The 27,019-nt window shown below is 41.8% G+C and overlaps 1 protein-coding gene across 8 annotated transcripts in view; it reads left to right on the top strand.

Annotated features, from left to right (window-relative positions):
* Window positions 1–27,019, top strand: part of sox5 (SRY-box 5) — a 93,259-nt gene that overhangs the window by 34,047 nt on the left and 32,193 nt on the right. For 6 of the 8 annotated variants that reach the window (XM_015397567.1, XM_015397625.1, XM_015397594.1 and 3 more), the window contains exons 4-7: window positions 7,167–7,253; window positions 13,742–13,914; window positions 15,076–15,144; window positions 23,655–23,781. In XM_015397567.1, the coding sequence (XP_015253053.1) occupies window positions 7,167–7,253; window positions 13,742–13,914; window positions 15,076–15,144; window positions 23,655–23,781 (456 nt within the window). The remainder of the gene's footprint in view (window positions 1–7,166; window positions 7,254–13,741; window positions 13,915–15,075; window positions 15,145–23,654; window positions 23,782–27,019) is intronic. The other 2 variants (XM_015397585.1, XM_015397603.1) reach the window with 2 other exon arrangements.

Below are 27,019 nucleotides of genomic sequence, written 5' to 3' on the forward strand. Positions count from 1 at the left end.
ACTATCAAACAGCAAAGCAGTTGGGGAGTTTTAAGCAGACCACCTGTCTATCCTATTCTCTTAGGAAGGAAGGAAAATGCCCCAACTGCAAACTTACAGTATGAATATATAGCTATCCACAGTTCTGTTCAACATACTAAAGCATGGTGATGGCAACATCATGCTTTGTTGGACGTTGGAGTATACTGGTAAATTAATGGACTAAAGTAAAAAGAAAAAAAGCTGTTGATGAAGCAATACAACAAAAAGATTCACACCTAAAAAGTTACCCACCTCAAAATAAAATGCTTAAGTTTTTTATATACTTGTTAGAGCAGCTCTTTAAACTGTGCTTTATGAATCCTTTTAAGAAACAGCATGTCCCATTGTGGCATGGGAGTCTCTATTATCTATTCAAAAGTCTCTCATGAGGCCCTGTTTGTTAACTGGGCAATTAGTAGACCGTGTTCTGTGGCTAACAGTACCAGAGCTCACACCTCAGCCTGTGAAGTATGAGGCAGTAAAATGGAAATGGCTTCTGCTTCTGCTCCCATAACTTGTCCCTAATAAGGTGCTGTGGCAGCGGCTATCAAGGCCTGAGCAGAATTAGTCCACAGCGGATTCAAATGTCTAGATGCTATCAAACACCATTTAATGATAATGGAGGTCATAGAGGCAATTGGGAAAATGGTGCGCTTGCGTGTGTGAAAGGAACATTTCTCTGTCTCCTGCAAAAAATAAAAACATTAAGATAGCATCGCTAATTTCACCAGCCCTACAGAAAAAAAAGAAAAAGAGAAACATGCAAAAGGAGGGAGACGGAAAACAAACAACCAGAGTGAAACAACGGGGAAAGTTTTACTGCGACTTTCTCAAATGTCGCTCCAGATTTTGCCCTTCATCGTTCTTTCACAATGTCGCGCCCTCTCCGCTGCTATTTCTGACTGCCAGTGTGTGGATCTGGCTCGCTGAGATTTCATGCCAGTGTAAAAATTGGCTGAGGGTTTGGTTCAAATCAAATTGGACATAAGCACCCACAACACCATCTGTTAGGGAAAAGGCAGCGGAGTGAAGGGCAGAACTCTGCATTCACATAAATGGATTTTCAATTTATTAAATTGTTGACTGACACCCTTGTAAATTTTCGCTTTATGTGTTGCGGCCTATTCTTAGAGCGCCGGATTTCATACAAACATGTTGCTATACATCCATACAATCCCTAATATTAGGGTGTAAAAAAATATCCCGCTACATCTGTTGTTTTGTGATAGCTAAATGACATTATTTTTAAAATCCATTTTTACACCACAGTCGCCTCGTATTAGCATGATTGGGATTTAGCATGGAGAGGTTGGGGGGGTGGTTCGTTTTTAAATTAACTCAAACCTTCCTCCCAGACACTTCAGGTGTTTTGGCAAGTGTGTTTTATGTGTGAACGCTTGCAGTTTTCTGCTAACAGGTGTTCCGCCCCTAAATGTGTTTGTAAAATGTACTTCCTGGGTGAACCATATGTCCCGCGTCGCTTCGCCCAAAAAGGTGATCAAATCTCAGAAGTTGGTGTCATGTCATGCTGTATGCTTGAGCCAGATTCTTTCATTCTGTGTGTGGTCGGGGGGGGTTATTAATAACTGAAGTTGGAGCTGCTTCTGAATGAAAAAGTCACAGTGGACAGAGAGCCACACATGTGTTCCGCCTCTTCTCCTCCCTTTCTTGCTCCAGTCCCCCGCTTCAGGGAGCACCATGAAGGGGTTACAGAGTAAGGAGAAGGATTTTAATGTTTACACCGAAGCCACCGTTGCCAAGCGCTGTTCTCCCCATCAACAAGCCAGTAATTGGTACTTTTAGCTGCTAACCTTGTGGAGGTGGTGGTGTGAGGGTGGGCTTGGACAAAAAGCTTTTTGATACATCTCTCTATTTGCTCTCAAACCTCCGAAACGACTTCTTTTTTTTAATGTCTTTTTGCATTATAATTTATTTATTTTTATGTTCTCTTACCAAAGAACGCCCATAATCTTGGCAGGGCCCGGCGCCTCCTTGGAAAAAATTGGACGGTCTTTAGAGGGAATCGCTGAAAAATGTGTCCAGACACATGGCCCAGCTCAACCAGACATGAATTGATCATCAAAATATCAACATCATCATTTCATAATGGAGCGCACTGGCGTCGTTGCTAGGGGGGGAACAGCCAGCCTGAGGTTGTCAATAAATGAGAAGCTTTTAATTTGCTATAAAAATCAAAAACACCTTTTATTATACATCTAGTCTTTTATTATTACCTTGTTTTCAAACATATTTTCTCCCTTTTTTTACTTTTTAAAATGTAAAAAAATCCAATTAGCTTTTTGGGCTGGCGTTTGAGACAGTTAACATGTGACGTAGTAAATATTAGTCTGTTTCCTGCCAATAAACTACACTTATTATTTTTGATTGTCTGATGTTTGTTTGAATTATCTTAATTAGATTTTTTATGACCAATAGTGAGTTTTGAGTCAATGTTTTCTCCATATCTCCTGTTACTGAGATGAGCAGTTCCACCAGTGTTCGTATAGCTGCTTATTGAAGGCTGACCCTTGCTGGGTTTGTTAGGGAGGAGCGTGATGAGGGAAGGTGGAGTAGCTGGAGCGTCTTTCCATCTCTGCCAAAGCTCGAGTCAATGTGGAGACTGTTTTCGGGGATCTCAAACAGGGGCCCTTTCCTGTCGACCCTCCTCCTCCTCCTTTTTGCTTCTTTCTCCTCCTCTACCCTCCACCCTCTCCTTAGCCTGGCTGGACCTGGCTCTCGTACAGAGGTCCCTTTGTTGCGAGCTTTCTGTCTGTCTTACTTTCCCTCTCCACCTCCTTTTCCTCCTCTGTTCCCTCCCTTTTTCCTCTAAAAGTCTCCAGTCTTCACAAATATGAGATAATAGGAAAAATGGAGCTGGCATCTTGTGGTGACTCGGGGCAGAACGCCTGAGGGAGAAATAGAAAGTGAGTGAGAAAAGCCAGGGGGAGGATATTGTTTGGGAGATGGACAGAGGTTGCGTCCCCTCTCCAGCAGCTTCCAAACCAAAAGCCCACCACGGATCCAAAAGCTGGGTTGGTGGAGCTCTCCGTTGCATATACGCACAGTTTCGCTCTCTCTGCAGGTGGACGAGGTTGTTTTGGCTCAGCTGCAGGGCGGCAGCTTGACTCCGTTTGAGCCAATGAGCCAAAATAATAGAAGACGACTCCAGAGTTATTGTCAGCTTTTTTTCCTCTTGTATGCTTTTCCTAGAACCCCCCTCAGCTGAGTGGGATCCTGATCATCAACGGCTATGAAAAACTAAACAAAACAATTATAAGAAAGACGGCAAATATGAATTTCTAAGAAAAAGTAATCTAAACATCTACGGTTGCGATATTTTATTCAGTGTAAACATCATTAAACTTTCAGGCGGTTGAAACAAACAGATTCTGCAGAAACACAGAGAAACTCAATAGCGAGATTGTTCTTTAATAAATTAGCGTGAACTTGATTGCATTGGCATTAGTTTTGTTTTGGGGGTGGGTGGGTGTCCGTCTCCGCCCTCAGCTCGAAGGACCCCACCCTGCAAAATATGCAGCTCACGCCCCTGCGTGGGTACCAGGCTCTGCACACTTACCTCACCTCGCTGCCAAAATACACCCATCCGTCACACACACTAACAGGCAGCAAGGAGATCAGGGAGTAGCTAGTGAATTCCATGGAAAGACTTGTGCAGTCTTTATTTCACATAACGACACAAAGTAGTGGTCTGCCTTTATGAGCTTTTTATTTGACTCAACTGCATTTATGAAAATAACCAGTGAAGATTCCTCTATTTAGTAATTCATGACTGTAGGATGTATATGACATCATGTGGCATTTATAGATGTGTATCAAAGAGGGAAAGACAAGAAAACACTATTTTCATGTTATTATTTTTATTATAAGCAATAAAATCACAATATTAAGAAGTATGTGCCTCAACTTTCATATCAAAACCATCAAATAGCTATTAAAAGGTTAAAAAAAGGACCAACTATCATGGTATAGTGATACAGTAAGCACAGCGTAGGGTTAGTCATGCTGTGGGGTGGTTTTTTTCTCTCAAGGTCAATTAGTGTGCAGAGAGTCAAACATTTTTAGCAGAAACTTGGAGAAACCTTCCTGAAGATAAAAAACAAAAACAAAAAAAAACCTTAAATTAGATCTTTAAACAAGGAAGTGACCCAAAATATATTCCCAAATCAACACGGCCTTTATTTACACATCTTTAACAGGGATATTGAAAGTTGTAAGAGTTATTTTTATCAGGCGTCTTGAGCGAATGCTTGCTCTCTTGCCCAGCTCCAACAAAGGGTAAAGTAAATTAAGTGTTTTCTATCTACTTAGTAGAGAAGTAGTAAATCTTTGAATGTGGCCGAAGTAAAAAGGCGGCTTTCTAGAAGGGATGTGTGCCAGACATGATGTTATTGTTGTGCTGGGAAGTCTGGAAGCAGCTATGGAAGTGCTCTGAGAGGTTGACAGGATTCTAACGTGCCAAAACGGCGGTGATGAGAAACTAATAGAGGGGAGTCAGGGTGACATTTATAAGGTGACAGGTCCAACCTATTCAGCAGTTTGTGTTTGTGTTTGTAGGGCAGTTTTGGGTGACAGTGGAGGCTCCCCACAGCATTCAGCATCTCACTAAAAGATTCAGCACGCCTGCACCTCTTTTCTCTGGTCTTCCTCCCAGCTCCTCCTGCCCATTTCGTTCCTTTTCACCATCCACCACACAATGAAAGAGCCTCTTGGCTTTTATTAATAGTTAAAGTGGCCCCGGCCTGTCACTGGGGACAATGGCTGCAGCCCTGTTAATAAATAAAAATAATAACTAGGAGATGGAGACGGAGAGCGAGGGAGATGGAGAGAGAACTGGCGACACTGCCATTTGTTGTTCCCTCTCACTTGTCAAAGCTCTTTGGCTTAAAAGCCTCTGTCATTGTTGAGGGAAGGAGGGATGGTGGGGGGGGATGGAGTCAGAGACAGAGAGAGAGAAGGAGGCTAATAGCACCTGTTGGGGTGATGCTAAGACAGCTGTCATGGGGAGAACTGCAGGAGTCTGCTCCTTCTTCTGCTCATGTAGTCGTTCACCGTTTCCCATTTTAGCTGAACATTCTCCATCTCTCCCTGCCATTCTCCTCCTCCTTCATACCTTCAGCTCTCTGCCAGTCGACCCCCCTGAGAGAGAGTTTGAGACAAAAAGCACAGGGGGCGCGTCAGGGACCGAATCTCTGCCAGCGCAGCAAACACAAGGACAGGTCAGGACAAGGACGAAGGCGAGATGAACAGGAAAAGTCAGAGTTTGAACTTCAGCATTGATCTTTGACTCTGTGGGGGCAGGGGGGGTGTTTTGGGTGAGTGCGGCCACGGTAATCAGCAGGGCGTGAATGCACTTGTCTCAAAGCCAAAGGATGGGACCATGCTGAACCCTCAGGGGAAGCTGGAGGCACACAGTTGAGGTACAGTGTGTGGATGTGGACTTGTGTGTAGTTTGCCAACTTTTACCGTCTTCAATCCCTTGTGTTTTTGTGCAGTTGTGATTGAAGGAATTATTGAATCTTGAAAATCTCTGGTTTTCTGCCATCCTTGTCTGTTTACGCTATTTTCACTGCAGCGTGAAAAAAATTTAAGAGCTTTTAGAGCACCATATGAAAAAATTGTTTTATTCAGTATTGTTTAGCTCATTGCATTAGATACTGTATACCTGGATTTATTTTTGCCTTTCATCTCAGAATGTGCACATCTGCACAGGGGTGGTTCTTCGATAAATAGCATCCCGGGCGAGTCCCCCTCTCTAGCCCCCTTTTACCCCCTTAGTGTTTTTTTTTCACTTTTTTGTGCGTATTCACATATATAAAATTAAAATGTATAAATTTCAGGCTTGATTTTAAAGATATTCTTTTATATTGCGGAAAAAAAATGCAACTTCATCAATTTTATTATTTAGCTGAATATTTCCAAGATGATTGGCGATAGAAACCTGCCTGCAGTGCCACTAAAGGATGCCCCCGCCAATAGATGTAACCCTGGACAGTTTGCCATTTCCGCTGAATATTAAAAAAACATCTTGATCTGCATATAAAACTAGTTCGAACTCATCTTGTTAAGAACAAGCTTGGTTAAGAGTGAGTGTAGAAGGTATACTTTTTTTTTTTTTTTTTATTCATAATAAGTGCCGCTGAATCCATCGGTGATTCACATAAATAACAACCATCAAGGTGTTTTGTAAGAATCAGTTAGATGAGTAAACATAGGAACAAACTTAGAGTTGAAGTAAATCAAGCATTTTGTTTCTGTAATTCCCATTAGGTGATGAATACTTTATGTGTCAGCATGTAAATAGGGTGTTTTCTGCTCAGGCTGCTGGGTGTGGTGCTTTCCAAAGTTAAAAAACATGGTTGATTTAAACACTTTGCTTTTAGTTTAAAACTGTGTATTTCTCTCTAAGTTATTTAGAAATACAATACGTTGCATTAAAACCTAATCCCCACCGCGGTGTGTAACTTTTTGATGTGTGTGTGCGGTCCGTGTGCACACATTAAGGACTGACTCTCTCCATGCGTATGCTCTCCTGTGTGACATTTCCACTCCTCCCGCTGTGTGCGAGTGTGTACATCTGTGCACAAATGTGACCACAGTGAGAATCGTAATTAGGGATTCTGCAAGTGTGTGTGCTCGTGCAGTGCTTTTTTTTTTTTTTTTTCATGTGTGTAAGAGACTGTGTGAAGTGTGTGTTGAAAACAAAGCGCTAGCTGATAATGTGTCCATTGTGGCGGGTGCATTAAGGCCCTCTTTGTCTCAGGGCCCACAGGGCTAATGATTCTCTAGCAGCAGGTGAGAGGGGAAAAAAGCCTCTCTCTGTCCTCCACTCGTCTCTCTCTTCCTCTTGCGTTGCCTCTCTCACTCGTTCCCTTTTGCTTGCTTGTTTTTGTTTTTCAGATTTGCTCTCTTTTCGATTATCAGCTTCTCTCCTTCCGCTCCTCTCTCTCTCCCTCTCTCTCCTGCTGATGCGGCCATTAGGCTGAGCCGCCGCTGCCTTTATTACAGCAAATGGACTTTAAATGAGCTTTATTGTCATGTTGGCCAGCCAACTGAATCCCTCTCTCTCTCCCTCCCTCTCCTCTGAACCCCCACCCACCCCAAACCCTCCCTCCTCCCCTAAACAGAGCCCCCCAGCATTGAGAGGCTGTTGTCAAAGGACTGGAAGGATAAACTTTTGGCCATGGGCTCAGGGCACATCGGAGAAATTAAAGGTACGGCAAAAGGAAAGAGCAACAGCACTAAACGACTCTTATATAACAGGAATAAGTGCTAAAAACTGAATCAATATTCGAAAAAAAAAAAAAAAGTCTGGCTCTTAAATTGGTGCCTGATCCCCAAAAAAAATCCAGAATGATCTTAGCTTTTTTTTTTTTTTTACACAAATTAACCACAGTGATTGTAGTGAAAGTAGTCACAGCCAAAAATCTTATACCAATATCATTAATACTGTTACCAGTCGTAGTAACAGTACTGTTTTTTTCTATTATTTTACTCAGTAACATATTGAACCTCACCTACACACAGACTGTCTTCTAAACTATATGTTTTCTCCTCAGAGTGAGATGCAGTTAAACAATAAATATATTAATAAAAGCAATAGCATAACTAACAGATTTGCCAGACTGGTCTCCATTAGTTGTTTGAAGACGTGGATGAGAACTCCAGTTATCTACAGTTAGACCATCTACCAGGTAGAACTGTGCAATGCTTTACTTTTCTAAATAGTGTGTATTATTAAGCAGGTATGTAGGCACCTAGTTTCCAACTTCAGAGCTTCCCTTATGATGCATTAAAAGCATGGCGATCAAATTCAGTTGCGATTATCCCAAGCGGGGTTGCGAGGGGTGCTGGTGCCTATCTACAGCTATCTACGGGCGAGAGGTGGCGTACACCTGGGACAAGTCGCCTGTCCATCGCAATTATGACACAGACAAATATCAGTCTGCAGCCTTGACATGCAATAAGCCAGCAATTATAAATTAGACTTTTAATTTGATGTGAAGTAGGCTACATTTTTTAAATAAATATTTGTATACGTTATTCAGCCTGCCAGTATACATGTGCTAGGCTCTTATTTTGAAGGTTTGGAGGAATTTCTGTCTCAGTTTATCTGTGGTATTGACATGTTGTCAAAATATCTCTTCTAATATCAAAAGTCTTTGGTTTAATTGACTCAAATTGAAGCCTAAAAGTTTGACGACCAGATTTTTATGGGAACTGTATTATAATTTAGTGAGTTATATATTTCAAAATACTTTATTTGCTGCTTCTATTTTTTTAAATCCTTTTTTATTTGACTAACGTGGGTTCGGAGCTTTCTTTGTCCACAATCTCTTCTTCTGAATGATAGAGCGGTTCTTATCATGTGATAAAACTGCAAATCCCATGATGCATGAGTAAATACTGCCTGACTTTATTCTCTAGACAATCAGGTTCCTCCATCTGAAACTTTAGGTTAGTGCCTTTGAAATTACTTATTGTATGTTTAGGTTTTTATAGTCAAGTTCACCAACTCCTCCTACACAATAGAAAGTGAATAGTCAATGTAGCTGTATAAAATCAGTGGTGAATATCTGTTTTGAAGCTTAAAATATGCTTTGGAATCTATATAACGTAGATATACTGATAGATTGGCGACCTGTCCAGGGTGTACCCCGCTTATTGGCCACTAACAGCTGGAGATGGGCACCAGCAACTCTCGTGACCCCAACTGGGATAAGCATGATGGAAAATGAATGGATGGATAAACTAGATGTAATAACATCAGTTGGAATAAAGAATGTTCTAGTTCATGTCATTTAAGCTTAAGGATCTGAGTTCATGGTCATTTATGTCTTTGAATAAAGATTTTGGCTGGCCTGTTCACAGCATAACACTGTTCACAGCCTGACCTAAAGGCTTCAAAGTCTTTGGTGGTTCTTCTATCTCTTCTTCTCTTCCTCAGCCTTTTGCAGCAAACTATTTGAGATACTCTTATTAACAGAGTTTTTAATAGTCCTGTAACTGAGTATAGTTTTGATGTAAATTTCACCTTTAAAGGGTATTAAGTTTGAAGTTCTATGGCAATTATTGGAATCAATTACCTTAGGACAATTGCAAAAAAGAATAACTTTTTGTTCATTTGCTCTTCAATTACTGACTTTTTGTGTAAAAATACAATTCAACATCGCTTTCCGTTGTCAAAACATGAACTACAGTTCTATGAGGCTATGTGTTTATAGAATTCACCTCTACTTAACGTCCAAGAAAGATTTATGTAAGAATTTTTGACTGAGAAAGGCAGTTTAAAGAGGCAGGGGAGAGCAGTTTGGATTCACTGTAACTTTAAGGCAAAGCTGTCATTCTCCTCCAGTAATTGAACTTCATTAGGAAGCCAAGCAATATATAATCAAAGAGCTTCACTGAGCAGCGTGGCCATCGAGAGCAGAGCTCCATTGATCAAACCCCTTTTCCCAGCTCCCTGTCGCGTTGACATTTCCGTGTAGGGGCATCCCGCTTGGCGCGCTGCACACCAGCAGCTGGGGAGCAATATATGCATGCCTCTAAGTTCTTATATCTGTTGAAGCCATAAGCGTTTCTTAGTACCTAAATAATGTGTGGAAAACAAAAAGGGTTTGTGCTGTTCTCCCACTTTCTGTGCATCCTTTACCATTTTTTTCCCGCCACGTCGAATTTCCTCGAAAAGTATTTTGCCCAGGAACAAAGTACTTCTGAGCTGCCACCCCCCGCTTTTGAGGCGTTGTTAAAAGGCCCCATGCGGTTCACATAGATAAGTATATATACTCACCTTTATGGAAGCCCAGAGATAGAATAAAAGCTCCCATAGTGGAGCCTCATTAACATCAAACGTGTCTCAGTGGATGAAGAAGAGTCAAAAACGAGGTGTCTGTCCTGGCTTTGATTTACCTGACCTATAACCACGCTGCTCAAGTTTTACTTTTCAACCTGATGAGAAGAAACTGAAGGCCTCCTGGCGTTAGGGATGGTTAGGTTAAAAACAGCTGTTTTAACTGGAACATTTACGAACATATAAGAACCACCTAATGCAAACCGATGGCCGTGGTTTCTTTGCTTTGGATGATGAGGCAAGGTCAGTTTAAACAGTAGTTGATGTTTTCAACATTTTAAAACCAAACACCATCATAAAAAACAACATTTGAAGGATGGAAAAATCAATTTATTGTGTTTTGATTTTAATAACATAACCAATAGTTAGCCTAAAGCTGTTGTTAGTAAGAGATTACTATACATATGTAGGTCATCTGACCACTGTCCTCCTAATCTCACTTTAAAATGCTCTCCTCTTGTCACACATTAAATAAAATATAATCATAAATGATCGTTAATCTAAGAGGAATTAGAATATTTATTTTTTAATGAATGAATTGATGATGCAATCTATTATTCCTCTTTTCTATTCAGCAAACTGCACAAACTAAAAACATTTTTTATTTCCAATGAAGGCCGTTTTATAAAGCTCTATAAAATAACAATGGGATTAGTTATTTCATTAAAGACAATCAGTTATAATAGTATTGGTGGAAAACTGCATTCAACTTTTTATTATTATTTCTACAAACTTTACGTTTTGTTAGCCTTATAGTTGCAATGAGAAGCTAAAGAACTTGTTGGTGAATGGCCCTTTTAATAAAGATGCACCAATAAATCAGTCAGGTACTGAAAATGTCTGATTAATGAGATTCAGAGGAAATTTTTTCACAAATTAAATATATAGAAAAATTAATTATTCCCACAGGAATCTAGATTTTGAGTTGAATGTAAACTTTGCTTTGAAGCCTATATATAGTTAATTTTGTCATTCCTCTCTATTATATCAATACATCTGTAAGTTATCTTTTTGATAATAGTCCTTAGCATTAATATTTGGATAAGTCAAAGTAGAATTTGCAAGATCATAGTTAATAGAAAATGGATACTGGACAGAAAAAAGCCTGTTCACTGAATCTCCACTTCTTTCCTTCCTCTCCTCCATTGCTTTGTGACTTTTTCCCATCACTGTCTCCTCCATCTATTGCCTGCTCCTCTTCCTTTCATTCGTCTCGCCCGCAAGGAGTTTTCAACGCAGCCGGAGTCATTAATTAGCCGTAGGAGCGCGGTGACAAGCACTACATTGTTAGAAATTGGTTAATTACCCTATACATGAGCGAAGCTGTGAGTGTGAGAACGAGGAGAAAGAGAGAAAGTTCGTCTTGGTTCTGATAATCACAGGATGGAGTAATCTGCCTAAGGAAGAATGTGCGTTAACCCGTGGAGGAAACCAGTTATCGATCGCCCTGGCTGCCTGCCTGCCTCGGAGCAGTGAGGGAAACAAGGCGATGCAGGCTGATTTATGGGCCGACTAAAGGAGCTCTGGATCTCAGAAGGAAAGGGAACAAGAAGCAAGAGATGTAGCTCCGAAAATCTGGTCTCACTCCTCACTTAATACTCCAAACATTAGTTTATCTAAAGATAAATGGTAAAAGAAGAGATCAGATCTTAAAAACTATACATGTTTTTTGTTTCAGAACCCACCGAAGCCTTAAAGCTTTCACAGCGTGTGTGTTTCGTGTCTGTGTTAGAAGGGCGGTTAACCCCTACAAAAAAGCCTCCTTTGATCCATCCTTTCACCTTAGCGACTCCCCCCTTCGCCCCACCGGCCTTTTCCTCCAAACCCCTTCACCCCGCGTTTGAACAGCCTAACGTTTTTAACACAAGGCTCTTTCTTGTCTCGTCAGCTTTGGCTCAACACACACACACAAGCAGCCCCCCCCTCCACAGATACACACAAGAACACACACTCCTGCTCTGGCTCTACAAAGGTGGGTCTGTGAGTTAGGACAGCGGCGTGTTTATTTTTCCAGCGGCCAGTGCTCCCGACAGTTGCCTTTATTGTTCATTGTTGGCGGATGGATGGAGTGCAGGGGGGGAAGTCAGGGAGGAGGAGGCGCAGGGTTGGCCGGTGGGCAGCAGAGGAGGTTACAAGCTGAGTGGACAAATGGACGACTCCCACCTTCCCGAGCGGTCAAAGGGCGGATCAGCTGCCACGTCTCCATCCCTCACGCCCGCTACGTCGTCTTTCTTCCCCCTTTTTCTTCCTCATCTGGTTCGGCTGGCGCAGGAATGTGGTCCTGTTAAAGGTAGCAGCTGAGGAACAATGAGGGATTGTGCTGCTCCACACGTGCACACGCACACGCAAAGGCTGAACAAAGGCATGTAGGCAAACATGAGTACATATGACCAGACAAGAACTCACACACTTGTGCTGATTGGGCCTCAGTGTGCCTCCCTATAACTACATCCTGTTGAATGATTTAGGCCTTGTGTGGAAGGGTGTGTGTGTGTGTGTGTGTGTGTGTGTGTAATGGAGCTGGTATGTCAGGATCCAAGGAGTCAAAGGTCAGGCCATGCTAAATGTGAGAAGGAGGTTGGCTGACTGCAGAGTAAACACAGACCAGACACACTCTCTTTTTGCTGGTTTCTCCCTCTTCTTTCTCTCTCCTAAAGCTTGATCACACAGAAATACAGCTTCGTCGCTGCAGATCAGTCTCCAAATGTCCTCGTAATTCTCTGGAAAACCAAATACGTTTCCGTTTGGCTCCCAGCTTTTTTTTAAGCGAGAAATGTAAATTTCCAAACCTGGCCGAGGATTGGTTTTTGTTTGTGAAACGTATGAATCTGGCTCAGATATTACATTTGCTTTTTTTTTTTTTTCCTCCTGCTCCTGCTCCCCACCACATTTCGCCTGTTTACAAATATTTCCCCAGCCAGATTTATTTTTCCTTCTTTCAATAAGGCACTAAAGCTGATGGTGATGATGATAATGATGATGGATAGGACTTGATTAATTGATGCCTGCCTCTCCCTCCCAGGGAAACCAGTTAACATCTGGCTATGCGACACTGGTGCTCTTTAACAAAGCAAATCTACTACACTGCTCCCCTCCTGCAGTTAAAACCTTCATACCACTCATATATAACACTAACCAACAAAGGTTTTGTTTGTTTCTTAATGCTTTAAATGTCCATGTTGCAAAAGTAGTCCTAATTATTAGACTTTTTCCACAAACCTCATCATATTTTATTTTGATTTTATGAGATAGACCAACATAAATGGATGATTAATGAGCAAGAAGAAGGAGAAAGAAACTCTGGGTTCCTACTTTCTCTGTCTTTTTATTCTTAACTGTATGAGGAACCAGCATTGTAAGGTCTAGAGAGGTCAGGGATAAAGCTTTGGCGCATCTGAAAACAGATTCATCTCAAGCTTTGATCTTCTTTCTGGTCCAGCGTACTAACTGTAAGGGAGGAGGGACGAACCATCATGCTGTGGGGAAGTTTTCTTCATAAAGAGGGAATGACCTTTGTCGTATTTTTCTGCAGAGCTTTGAGTTTCTCTATCCCGTCAACTACCAATAAATCACAGAGATGTTTGAAGTTGCGTCAAAATGTGTGAAAGTTTATGAGGTATTGCTATTTTTCAAAGGCAATATCGGTTTACGGATGCACCACATGCTTGTCGGCGGATCCATTGTATGGATGACTTTCTAACTACACAAAGGCGACTTGTTGGTTTAATTTATATTCTCCATTTAAACAGGAAAAGGTAACCTTAGCTGGGTCTTTTACTCCTCTTCAAAGTGCTAACATTTCACCTTTGACCTGCCCCCCTCCTCCCTTTTTTTTTTTTCTCTGCCCTTTAGGTACCCCAGACAGCCTGGCGGAGAAGGAGCGCCAGCTCATGGGCATGATTGGCCAGTTGAGCAGCCTGAGGGAGCAGCTTCTGGCGGCGCATGAGGAGCAGAAGAAGCTGGCCGCCTCACAAATGGAGAAGCAGAGGCAGCAGATGGAGCTGGCCAAGCAGCAGCAGGACCAGGTAGAGGAGCCCACTGCATGTGAAGGATCTGTGTGTAATATTCCACAGCAGCGGAAAACTCTCAGAACTTCAATTCAGTCTAAAATCATTTTTAAGCTAAAACAATAAAAGAGCAAAAGCACAAAATAGTGCACCTTTTATTTAGTTCAAATCAATTTAAATGCAGACAAACAGAAATAAATGAACTAGAAACTCTGAGTAGCACATAGCATTCCTAGAGAAAAAGCACACTAGTTTATTTAAGACGTGTTTATTTTCCTGGCTTAAATTAAAATCTCTTGAATTTTCATGAAAACTCTAATTTTAACATTTTCTTTTTCCAAGTCTGCATAAAAATTTAATTTAATTTAATTTAATTTAACTGCTGCACCTGGATGTGTAAACAATAGGTTTCTTCATTTGATTTTCTGCCATTACTTTAAAATTTCATTAAAAACTTACTTTAAATCCAAGCTTTTTTTAATGCACCTATTTTCAAATCATACAGAACATTGATGCAACCAGAGAAACATGCTGAGGGCATTTAGTACTGCAGCAGAAGTAACAGAGGCACACACTTTTTTTTCCTCTTTCTCTCACACACATACACAGTTGAGGCTTCTAGGCAAGGCTCTGCCAGGTATTTGCATATTGAAGGGTTTCCCTATTTTGTTTTTGCTTTTTTTTCCCCTTCTGGAAAACTTTGGCTTATCCAAACCCACACATAGACGCACAGCTGTAAGGACAAATCACCTGTGACTGACACAATGCATTACAAAGCCCTGAGCTGCATCTTACAGCAGGTCCTAACTGGACTCTTTAGCACATCCTTGTTACTGCACTGTATGTTTTCTCTACAATGAGCTTTTAACATTTTGCCAGGACTATCTTAGAGAAAACACACAATGAAAGCTGAGAAATTTAGTATAATCTTAAAAAAAAACAGTTCTCTGTACATGCAGTAAAGTTAGCATTTCTTTTGAGTCTGTCCATAACTGTTTGTTTACTGCTGAGTCCAGATCAGACGAGCTTTAATATTTCATGAAAGGGCATCGACCCTCTGTCGTGCAACCAGAGCCTCAGAGACCCGCAGATGTGCTGCCTCTCCCACAAGCTCGGCCGTACGCGCATACACGCATGTGCATGTACCCTCTAAAACACCGCTGTGTGCTCTGTTCCCAGATTGCCCGGCAACAGCAGCAGCTCCTGCAGCAGCAACACAAAATCAACCTCCTGCAGCAACAAATCCAGGTGAGGCCCAGTCGTGTCGGGCAGTGCGAGTGAGTGTGTGTTTTGTGTGAACGTGGCTTTCAGTTGTGTGTCAGAGTGGCCCACAAAGGCAGTTTTGTGATTGTAATCGTTGCAGCTTTGCTCTGTCATCAGCACTCAGGGGCCTGAATCAACATTGACTTTTATAGCAGCTCCTCAACACGCTCACAGATGTACACAACTCATGCAATCACCTAAAACTGGCCTGTGTTCTGTGATGGATTACAGCTAATGTTTTAGCAAGTATAAAGCTTTGCATTTTAAGTCACAGGAACAGAAATCTCACCAGAGCTGCATACCAGTTCATCATAGCAGGCCACTTGTACTTTTAATTTCTGTGTAGGAAAAACCTAATTATGTCTAAGAATAGTTTGGGCTGTGTTTCCCCCAAAAAAAAAAAAAAAATGACTGAAAAAGCAAGTTTCCACTATGCAGCTGCTCTAAGGAGGCGAGGGAAGAAAATGGAGTGGTTTGTGCTGTTCTGCTGACACCTTTAGTGGAAAAAAAGTAGAAAATACCGCCAGATATTTAGGACATATAACATTTAATTGGTATTTTTTAAATAAAAGGATGAGTTTTGCAGATTAAATAAATAAACATTCAGTGTCTTTTCTTAGCAGAAGAACAGGAGAAGTAGAAGAGTATTAGGTGTATTAGTAATGAGTTTTGTATGGAGCCTACAGTAGCCTATACATATGATTTTTAAACATTTTTGGCAAAAAAAACACTTTAACTTGAGTCTTATGTCTTTAATTTACCTTATTCCGATTTCCATGAATAAAGTCCTTAAGTATGTCCTCAACACACAATTAAAAATGTTTCCAACTGATTTTGTATGCCCATTTTGGAATCTGCATAAGCAGAGCTTAATGTAAAAAGACTCAAATCAACTTAATAAAGTTTACAAAAGGTCTATACGCTCTCTTTAGTTGTTTTTTTTAAGGTTATTTATTTTTTTGCAAAAGAGTAAATGGTTACTGACTGTTCTCATGTAGTTAACAATTAGATCCCATGACAGATCAGTTGTTTCCGCTGCCGCTGTCTTGAATGCGGCCTTTGACATGCACTTCTCTCTCTCTCTACGTCTGCATCTGGCATGTACCATCGCTACTGCTAGCTGAGACGATACAGTTTATATAACTTGCCTGATTGCAACTCATTAATCATAAACCTGGTCCATTATGCTCTATGGTCTGCATTAACTTGCTACCTCTACTTCCTGTTGATCACAGCCAGGTGTAACCTAAACGTATGAAGACATTGCGCCTTGCATCACTTGATTCATTTTACTCTATTGAATGGAATAAAAGATTTAATCTGCATTTTCTTTTTCTGACACTTGAAAAATTTCCCTCCAAATTTCCATTTTAATTCAATGGAAGCACGGCTAACATGTACAAACAGGGTGGTGGCAGAATCATGCTGCGGTAGTCCTTTTCTGCAATCGGCAGATGGAAACTGATCAGGGTTGAAGATGTAAAAATAATACTTAATTTCGTAAAATCAAATTCAGATACTTTGCTGTATATGGCTGCCATGATACCATATAGTAATATTATTTGAAAGTGTTAGATTTTTGGCCTTGGCTGCATTGTGTGAGATCCTTTCTTTCACATTTTTCACTATTATAGTAACACATCCAGGTGGAACTCCTTTAATCCTAAACACAGACTGCAAACTCAATTTCCATTTTCTTTCCACATATTTGCAATGTCCAAATCTAATTAGGAAGAATATAATGACAAACTTTAAATAGACTGGCAAAGTTATTCAATTTAAGACGTCCTTTTCAATGGGAATCTTTGTCTCCAGCTTTAGAAAGGGTTGGGTATCTCTCTAACACTTAAAAATAGAAGTATTGTACTTTAGGATGCTACACTGGAGCCTCTATTTTGGTCCAGGTGGCTTGGAACGAAGAGCCCAGGCCTTTGTAAAGGCAGATGACACTGAATTTTAAGCTGAGAAAGCGGGGCTTTGTACCATAAAGAGACACTCTGTCCTAGAAGGAGCGCACACACACATTCTCCTTCCCCCAAGAGTGTAGCCACACACAGTTTGTGTGATAAGAGACCTTGTGATTGCATGTGCGTTGGACATTTGTCTGTCTGTCCATTATTCTTTGCGAAGCAGTTTATTTGCTTTGTTTGACTTAAAGTCGGCATTGTTCACGTTTTGTCTCCCTTGACAAGAAAAAGAAAGAAGAGAACACATGTTTGTTTCTTAGGGTTCCTCTGTGCCGTCTTGATGCTTTCATTTCTTCACGTGTGTGTGTGTGTGTGTGCGTTTGCTGCAGCTGTGTGTGTGTTAAGCTATAAACACGTCCGCTCATGATTCACTCCCTCACGACCCCGCCGAGACAAAGCTCTCTTTTCCCATGACTTTGCAACCTTTTCCCAAACAAGCGTCTCTCCATTGAACGCGCCCAACAATAGTTTCTCACAAGCAGGGGCAGCTGTAGGCAGCCTCGTTAAGGGAGGGAAACAATCAACAGGGGCTCATCGCAGGAGCTCCAAAATCTCACTTTTTTTTGCATGGATCTCAGACACACACACACAAAAATAATAAAATGGGACAAAAAAAACGTAAAATACTCGCCATCGTTTGCTGGCGCAAACATAGTCAGGGAGAGCTGACGATCAAACACGCACTCATCATCAAAGACTTGGTCGAGAAACACACTGCTTAATCATTCATGAAGAGATTGTCCGCACAATCCCACAATACAATGGCCTGCCAGGGCCAGAGCACAAGGTTCAGTGTGCTGCGGTGTATGTGTGTGTGTTTGTGCCCGTATGATAAGCCCCTTGTGATTGCGTTTCCCCCTAACGAGGCTGAGTTCAGCTGTCCCTCCGTTTGCGCGCCTTGGTCCGTGTGCATCTCGTCCTTGGCTTTGTTAGACTCGAACCCCCAAAGGCCTGCAAAGAATGCTTTCAAGCGTCCACTTGGAAGAGGTGATGAAATGAAACGAATTCTAAAGCTCATGAAAAAGAGAAGAGTTTGACACACATCCCTCATGCAAAAAGAAAACAAATTATTTATTGTCCTTGTGTTGGGTTTTCTATTTTATTTCTCACCCTGAAACCCCAAGTCAAGCTTTCAGTTTTAGCTCTTATTTAGGCCAAAGGCAGAGTTTGCACACAGAGGCGGTTATAATAGCAGCACAAGTTGGTGATGTTCAGCTAAACCTGCTTATATCACTCTGTAGGGTTCAGAAGCCAGTAAATTCTGTCCTTTTATTAGAAATGTAGCATTTACTCTGATTTTTTTAGATGATGCTCACAACAAAAAACGAGGTAAGTGGTGGCAGCATTATGCTGTGGGACGATTTGAATTTCCTTTGCTTGACTGGAGAGAGGGAAGCTGCTCGGAATCGTTTGGGTGACGAATGAAGTAAAAGGCAATGCAATTTTGCAGAAAATTGCGAAAAACACCCTCAAACTGCCATAAACATGCAACCAGAGCTATAAGGAAAGTTTTAGATCACCGCATTTGTGTGCGTTAGAAAGTCCATATTTTTAACCAGCATCTTAGCTCCACCTTAACCCCTGCCTTAAGATGAATGAGTCTTCAAAACACATGGGACAAGTTATTTTTAGGCTTTGCAGGGCAAGCAAAACTGACCTTCGTTTTTGTCGAATCCTAGGGAACTTTTTGTTAAGCTAAGAATTCCCAATCACAACATGCAAAAACACAAAAGAACACACACATGCACTTTCCCTAACACACTACCCCCCTGCTGGGGGCCATCTTGTTAAACTGGAAGAGGTGAGCACATTTACCTCCAGCTCCCTTTACTTTCCGTCTCATTCTAATTAAACGTCTTGTCCGCGAGGCCCCCCCCAGAGCCGCCGGGGGACGACTGCTGCAGCCGCGCAGGGAAGCGCGACGGGGATGAAAGGAGCTCACCTGCCGAGCGGCTCAGGGCTTACCTTGAGAGCGAGCGCTCGCATGTTCAGAGAACAGCAGCGCAAACAGACAATGCAGTCTGAAACAGAGGGATGAGAATATGCGAGCTTGTTTTTTAGGCTAATGAATCAAACGTTAGTCAACCGAAACACACTTGCACGGTCAAGCCCACTCTGTGTGTCATCTTTCATCTCATCAAGACTCCCTGGCACTATAGGTTCCCAATCAAAAAAATGAGATGAAATTCAGAGCAAAGTGAAACCACTTGATGCTTTCAAAAGGTTTACAACCGCAGAGGACAGTCGCTAACAAGCTTGTTATCAACTTTGGTGGCAACTCTTCAGCTCATGATGTCAGATGGAGAGAACAACAGAGAAAACACCTTTTGTAGCGCTCAAAACCCCAGCAGCACCTCTGTATCCTTTGCATAGCTGCACCTAGCCCAATTGCCTGTGTAATTGTTTAATCACCACCATTACACAGCAGCCCGAGTAATTTGTGCTTTCCGTTCACACTGTACGCCTGCGTGTCCGTACGTGGGCACACACACTCACACACACCCCTTTACCACTGAGACTCACCCAGCCTATCAGAGCCTTTAACACACACTAACACACTCTGGTCTGTGCATCCAAGCCATCAGGGAGTTATTTCCTCCTGAACCATGGCCCTGCATTCACAGGAGACTGGCCTAATAGCGCCGTCCATAGAAAGTTAATGGACTAATATTAAAAAGCAGCCGTATCTCTGCTTCTCTTTCTCTCTCTGCCCAAATTAATTATTGGTTCTAATGCTCGTACGTCACCTCTCCTGCAATAGGTCATCCAGGTCTTGCATTAATTGCCATAACATATGGTCGCCAACAGATTTTAGCTGTGGGACTCGCACTTTAGTGGGGGCTATTTTTTCGCGCGCTCAGAGGCGAGCCATATTGTGCGGCGCTGGCAGCTATTGTTCGGCGCATTAACTTCATAGAGCTAATTACTCCCCAATAATAACTTTACCTTGGAGTTTTTCAGCGCGCCGCGTGCCAACCAACCTGTTTCGCACCCCATATGTTAATTAGCGGCCACATCTTCATTATGCCGCAGCGGCGCTTTAAGTTCAAGCTGTGCCGCCTGGCGCGTGGTGAACGCAGCCTCATCTCGCTGCCAATTATCCAACTCCTGCTCCCCTCTCTGAGTTTTCCTCGCGCTCCTTCTGCCGATCTTTCTGTTGTTTCTATCTACTACTATTTTTTTTTTTTTTTTGAACATTTTCCTCAGAATTTGTTTTGCCAAAGTAATTTTTCTCTTTCCGTCCACTTTGGCCCTGTGAAACTTCTCAAGATAAAGTCTCACATTTGTTTGTCATGTATTTGTGATTCCCCCCTTTACTAAGAGTGTCTTTCTTTGTTTTCTCTTTGGGTTATCACTGATTAGAGGAATTTTGCAGACGAGTTACAGTCGCGTTTGCTTCAGGTTTCTCCTTCAGACATGGAGGAGGGTGCAGAGCTTCTTGTTCTCCACATCAGCAGACTACAGAAGCAGTAGTGTGGTCTTTTGTCTGTGTGTTTTGTAGGTTTTCATGTTCGCTTTAGGCCTGATGAGAAAGAAAAGCTGAGGAATGCATTATTCTCCATAGTGCCAACTGTTTCAGATCTCCCTCTTCCTTTATGTGAAATCTGCAGATTGTCTCAAAGACCTGGCCTGCCTCTTTCTTTGTTCCTCTAAATATCATTTTTCTTTTCTTAGTCCCTTTGTCTCTGATTTCTGTACTCTCCTCTGTTTTAGAAAACCCTTTCTGTTGTTTTTTTCTCACTTGCAAAGTTGACATATGATGAGGCTGAACTTCCAGCTCATTTTAAGGTATTAAATAAAGTACTGATTAAGGCAAGACAAAAGATTAAGACAAAATTTAAATCCCATATCAGGGCAAATACATTTAAGGACTTATTGCACCATTGCAACAAACACAAGCTCAAAAGTATCATATTTAAATTAATATATTGCCTAACCTTAAGTATATAACTACATATCTACTACCGGTAAATTTAAATTCTTGAAGAGTAAACAGTCCCTCGTTTTAATAGAAATCCAACTGTTCTGTAAAGGCATTAGATGTACATTAGAGAACAAAAGTGAGAAAACAAGTCCGGGATAAAGGTTTTGGAGAGGTGCATTCCCTAAATCAAGTCTTTGTGGGGCTGTGGCAGGAGGAAAGTCAATGTTGACAGAAAGCTAAAGTCATACAGGGGACACAGCAAACGTGGGAGAATGTGTTCTGATCAGATGAGACAGATTTAATGTTTTGCCTTTATGCAAAGCACTGTAATCATCCTATAAAAGTTTAAAACATATTCCACATCACAGAAGTTGCAGCATAAGGATGTGGGAATAATTTTCTGAGCAGAAACGCATAAAACTTGGTTTCTAAATCAGGAGCATATATTCTCTTTAATACATGGGAGTCTAGCCTCTTCCATAGCCAAGACGCATTTATTCTAGACAGCATCCAAGGCTGGTGTTGCTGCTCATAAGCGGAAATATCTGCAATATCAACATATGGAAATGAGTTTTTTACTAGAAACCTTTCCTAATGTTGATCTGTATCTTCTTTTCGGCTTTTGTGTCTTTTTCTTGTCCTTTTGTTGTGTTTTTTTCAGACCTGAATATGTTATGCAACAGTCCTGTAGGCTGATTAATGTCTTTCCATTGTGTGCAGGCTTTTTGTTATGAGATCAAAAGAGAAGAAAAGATAAGAGAAGGGAGAAGCCTTGGATGCTTTGAAGGGGTTTCTGTGATAATTTCAATTGCAGAAAGAAAGAAGCATAGCCTTGTGCACACGCTGACGTCACACAGTGCATCTATGCTCTGAGCGCACGTGTTTTGGCCGTCTCGAACTTATCGTCCTTCTTTTCTCTCCTCCCTTTGGTACATTTCAGTTTTGCTAGCCAGCTCTACTCCAGCATATGTCCAATTAGGCCTGAAAGGCAAAGCAGAACAGTTCTGTCTGTGATTCGTCCCTGCGGGGGTCCCGTCCGCTGCCTGATCGCACGGCGCACAGGCAGCCCGGCGGTTTATGGTTAACCAAAAACGGTAGAGTAATTACTGTTTTTGGTGTAAGGGGGGGAAAAAAGGCGGGGTAGAGAAGTTGCTTGAAGAGAGCGGCACTATTCCCTCTGCGCTGTGATAGTTTGATTACAGTGCTGCTGGCAGTCGCATGCCAATACGTAGGAGCTGCAGGAAAGGATCGGGAGGGGAGGGTTTACAGCACGCTGTAAAAGCGCTGTTAGCACTGAGCGACACCGTCTCAAACACTAACCACTTCAAGTGCTGAGATATTACCTGATTGTACCGAGGCACCACCAGCACCACCTTCCTTATGATTGTGCAGCCGTTTCAATCATTCCAGATCAATTTTCCACATCAGTCAGCTTTTATCTGCCTATTATCCTATTCAGCCATTACCTCTCTGGCCTCCTGGCAAAATAAAAGCGACAGAATGGAGAGAGAGGAAAGGAGATGAGCTGCAAAGAGGGAAGAGTGCTTTTGTAGCCACACATACAGGTCAAAGGCTTCAAGACTTTAAAGGATTGAATTTAAAGGGGCCTTTTTACAAGTTTTTCACTCTAATCCTTGCAGACTTGTCTGGTTTAATCCCAGGTGCAGGGAGAAAAGGTACAGGCGTAATGTGTTGGATAAGTGGTCATGTTGAAGGGCCTGCTTCTTCTCATTTATTTCAGAGTGTTGTAGGCGTGCATTGTAATGTTGGCATTCCGAAATGTTCAAAAGCGAAACAGTTTGCCAATGACAGCACTGCATTATATCTTAAAAAAGATTTATTTATTATAAAACCACGATGTACTTTCCTTTAACGCGACTTTGAGGCCTCTGACTGTCTGGCTCATCCCAGCTCCCATCGAGATAAGATCTGTTTAAATGCACCTTTTCCCCCACTTTCCTCCTCATCCTAGCTGTCACTCAGTCCATCACATGCAAGCTTTTGTGTGTTGTTCTTGGCAGAACGCTGTTTAGTGCAACCATCTGTCTCCTCCTCTCTCTCTCTCTCCTGTCGTCTTTGCCAAAGTCACCCAACGGAGGAGACTTTTTTTCTTTCTGTCTTTCTGTTCCTGAATCTTCTTTTAAAATCTTGGAAACCTTATGAAGTCGTATGGCTTCCTGCCGACAGGCACGCAGAGAGGGTGGCGTCTGCGAGTTTGCAGGCTTTTAGGTTTGGTGCGGAGAGAAGAGAGAGAACATCATCGTCCAAATAAGAGTAAAAAGCCCAGCTGTTGTTACAGTTTAGTGAACTGTCCTTGTGGCTTGAAATGACTGGGTGACAGGGTTTATTTTCTTTTCTTTTTTTCTACTTCCATTTTGTACCTCGCAATATTTCAAAAGTTTCAGCTTTTATTTCAACATAAAAATACTTTATTTATAACAATGTTCTTTTGATTCAAGCATTTCAGCCTTGAAGTTCGTTCATGTAGACTTGTTGACCTGTACAATGTTTCTAAATGTTTTCTTTCCATCCTCTCTTCTTCTATCTCCCATATTTCTTTTCCATTTTTACCCCTCCCCCCCGTTTTCTCCCTCCTTCCTCAGCAGGTCCAGGGCCAACTCCCTCCACTGATGATTCCAGTGTTTCCTCCTGACCAGCGGACCCTGGCCGCCGCCGCAGCCCAGCAGGGCTTTTTGATGCCCCCCGGGTTCAACTACAAGCCTGGCTGCAGTGAGTGCATGAAACTGATGTTTATTTTGATATGTTGGTTTCCTAGCAGGGCTACTCAGTGGCGCATGAGGTAGCACTGCTGCCCCGCACCGAGAAGGTTCCGGGTTTGAGTCTCTCCATGCAGAAAGATCCTGGTCTTTCTGCATGGACTTTGCATGTTCTCCCTGAGCATGCATGTGTTCTTTCTGGGTACTCCAGCTTCCTCCCACAGTCCAAAACATAACTGTTAGGTTAATTGGCTTCTCTAAATTCTCTTTAGGTGTTAGTGTGTACATGAATGGTTGTTGGTCTCTGCGTTGCCCTGCGATATACTAGTGACCTGTAGAGGGTGTACCCTGCCTCTCACTCGTAGACAGCTGGAGATAGACACCAGCACCCCTTGCAACCTCACTTGGGATAAGCGTGAAGGAAAATAGATGGTTTCCTAGCATGGAGGTGGCTTTTTAAGATCAACTTCTTGGCCATTCAGGAAAAGGAAGTTAGAATAGCCCATTGTTAGAAAATCCTGGAAAATCAGCATCCCTTTTAATAGTGAAGTGAGTTAGATCACTGTGAACTTAGAGATTATCAACCAAGAAATAATAACCTTCCAGTTTCGCTAATTGGACTAAATCGTCTAAAGTATATTTAGTAAAGTTAGGGTGGGACTTTAAACTGAGGAACTTTGGTTCAACCTTAAGCAGTGGGTCTGTTTTACTGCCTGGGGTGTTGTCAAAGCAAAATGAAGAGGTACCTTTTGTTTCACTTTAAATCAACAGCTATGTGCTTAAAAGTTGGGTGTTAATCATCAAAACTGATGTTTGAATAAATGAAGCAGCTAGCAGTTGGAAAAGCTTAACCCTTCAACCCATTTTAAGGAAATTTCCTGCCTGGTGCCAGGAGACCAACGAGTTTAAACAAACACCTCCATATCTGATGACAAAAATTTTGATGAAATTGTCCGTTGAATGATCAATGCCATGCTGGAAAGAGGAGGTGTTCAGAAATCTTGGGTAAATATTACATGCAGGCTCAAGATGGGCGTATAAACTGTGTTTGTGTTTAGGAGGAGAGGTATCTTTCAGGAAAATAACTTTCATGTGGAATGCTTCATATGTTATCCACTAAGAAAGGTAGAGGCTGAGCGTTCTCCCACATGACGAATCTGGTTGCTTCCCAAAAGGCGAGCTCGGCCTTACAACAACATCTCCCTCTTAATAGAAAAAGCAGTCCAAATACAGCCTTCCTGTTTACACTCTCAGTATCTCTCCCGCTTTCACTCAGTCCTTTTGGCTCCTTCCTTTTGTCTTGTCTATTTTTTGACATATAAAAGCAACAAAATGAAGGCGTTCTTCAGGACTTTTTTTTTTTCTTTCCTTGGCCATTACACTCCGGCTGTGTGGCAATGTGTTGTTTACCATGATAGCGAGAGAGAGAGAGAGAGAGGGACGTACTGTAGGAAAAAGGGACTGTAGCTTGCCAGGGGATGCTGGGAATAAATGCACAGTGGGGGGGTTAGCAGAAGGGGGGGTGGGGGGAATTGGTGGTAATGTGACCTGCCCCAGGTTCTCCTCACATTAACACAGAACGCAGCCAAAATGCTTTTCCAACAAAGCCCACTTGCACTACCACACACACCCACACACACGCACTCACGTCTAGACCCGACTCCAGCAAATGAAATGTTCTAAAAAAACTTCAATGATAACGCACAAAAAAAAAAACAACACACACCGCATCCCCACCCCAAACCCCACCCGGCTCAGAGTTTCACAGCTTCCCAAACAAGTCCACTCCATTTTAATTAGTGCCATCTTCACCCACACCCACGGCCCACGTAAATACCCTAACAAGTAGTGGGCCTGTCTTTTCGCTGCCTCAGCCAACTCCAACCGGACTGGCACACTGTTGCAGGCCAAGCCGCCCCTGAGAAAACTCTCTGGCAACTTTCGAAGTTGTTGTGAAGCGATGGGGTTTGGTGCCGCAGCTCTAAATAGGACATGTGTAGCATTGTGCTCTGACATATTCTCATGGCATTTTGTCTAAGATATGAATAGATTTTCTTTCATTTTGCACGCAGGATGGATTTCTAAGCATCCATGTTTGCACAGCATCAGCAGGATCCTCTGTGATTACAAGCCTTAATATTAGGACTAAACATGCAAAAATAAACACAAGAAAACTGGTTTTATTCTCATTGCGAGACATTTCAACACCTTGAGAGCAATTATGAATTTTTTAAAGTCAAATGTATTGATTCTTCTACTAAAGATGCTTAAGGTTGCTTCTTTTATAAGAGTTAAAAATGATCACATTCAGAAAATATAACCTTGGAATTGAATACATTATTATAGAGTGAGAAACAGACACTGAAGGTTTGTCTGAGGTGAAAGAAAAGATACAATAGCAGGAAAGGTATGTTAGGGGTATCGCTGCCACAAGGGGACACAGATCACTTGTTTTATGTTTTTTTGTTCCTAAGTGGGATGAGAATCCATATTTGTCAAGTAAACCAAATGTGGGAGATTATGTTACCCTTCTTGCCCCCAGGGAATGTAAGGTTAATATTAATCTCTAAAGCTTTCTGTTGGAGATCTACAGCAAAAAATAATTCACAGTGTTACCATAACAACCTTCAAACGCTATTTACAAGTCGTATGACTAGTCAGGATGCCTGTAGCCTAAAAAAGGTCTCTCCTACCATCACAAATGTAACTATGAAAAGTTAAATTAACTCTATTGGTATTTAAAATGCTCAGGTTTAGATTAAATAAAGATTTCTGGCAAACATTTGAAGTGGGTTTGGTACCCACTCTTATGTTTGGAGGAGGATTTGTGAGGCTGTGGGCAAATTTATTTTCCAAAGATCTTGGGAAGATTGCTAAAGCGTGTGCGAAAGAAAGGACCTGGGACTCTGAAGGTTCTAGTGAGGTTGTGCAAAGAGGAGTGCATCTTTTAGGTGTTTTTGGGTGGAAGTCCTCCTCTTAAAGGTGGCAATTATAATGTTATAATTCAAGCGTTTAACTTTAAAAGCTTTATTAGTTTAGATGAAATGAAATTCTGGTGTTATCAAAACTTTCCTAGAGTGTTTAACAATCAAACCGGACTTGGTAACATGTACCTTAAAGATTTGACTGAATCCTAAACAGTGAAACATGACACCAGGTCAGAGCAGCTAATCTCTGGTGTATTTCTTGCTCGTTCCTCCATTCGAATTCGTCTTTCGTCTCTTTGTTGGTGAGAAATCTCAGACTGGTTC

This window comes from Cyprinodon variegatus, unplaced genomic scaffold (assembly GCF_000732505.1).
Source record: "Cyprinodon variegatus isolate N-32 unplaced genomic scaffold, C_variegatus-1.0 Scaffold28, whole genome shotgun sequence".
Taxonomy (NCBI): domain Eukaryota; kingdom Metazoa; phylum Chordata; class Actinopteri; order Cyprinodontiformes; family Cyprinodontidae; genus Cyprinodon; species Cyprinodon variegatus.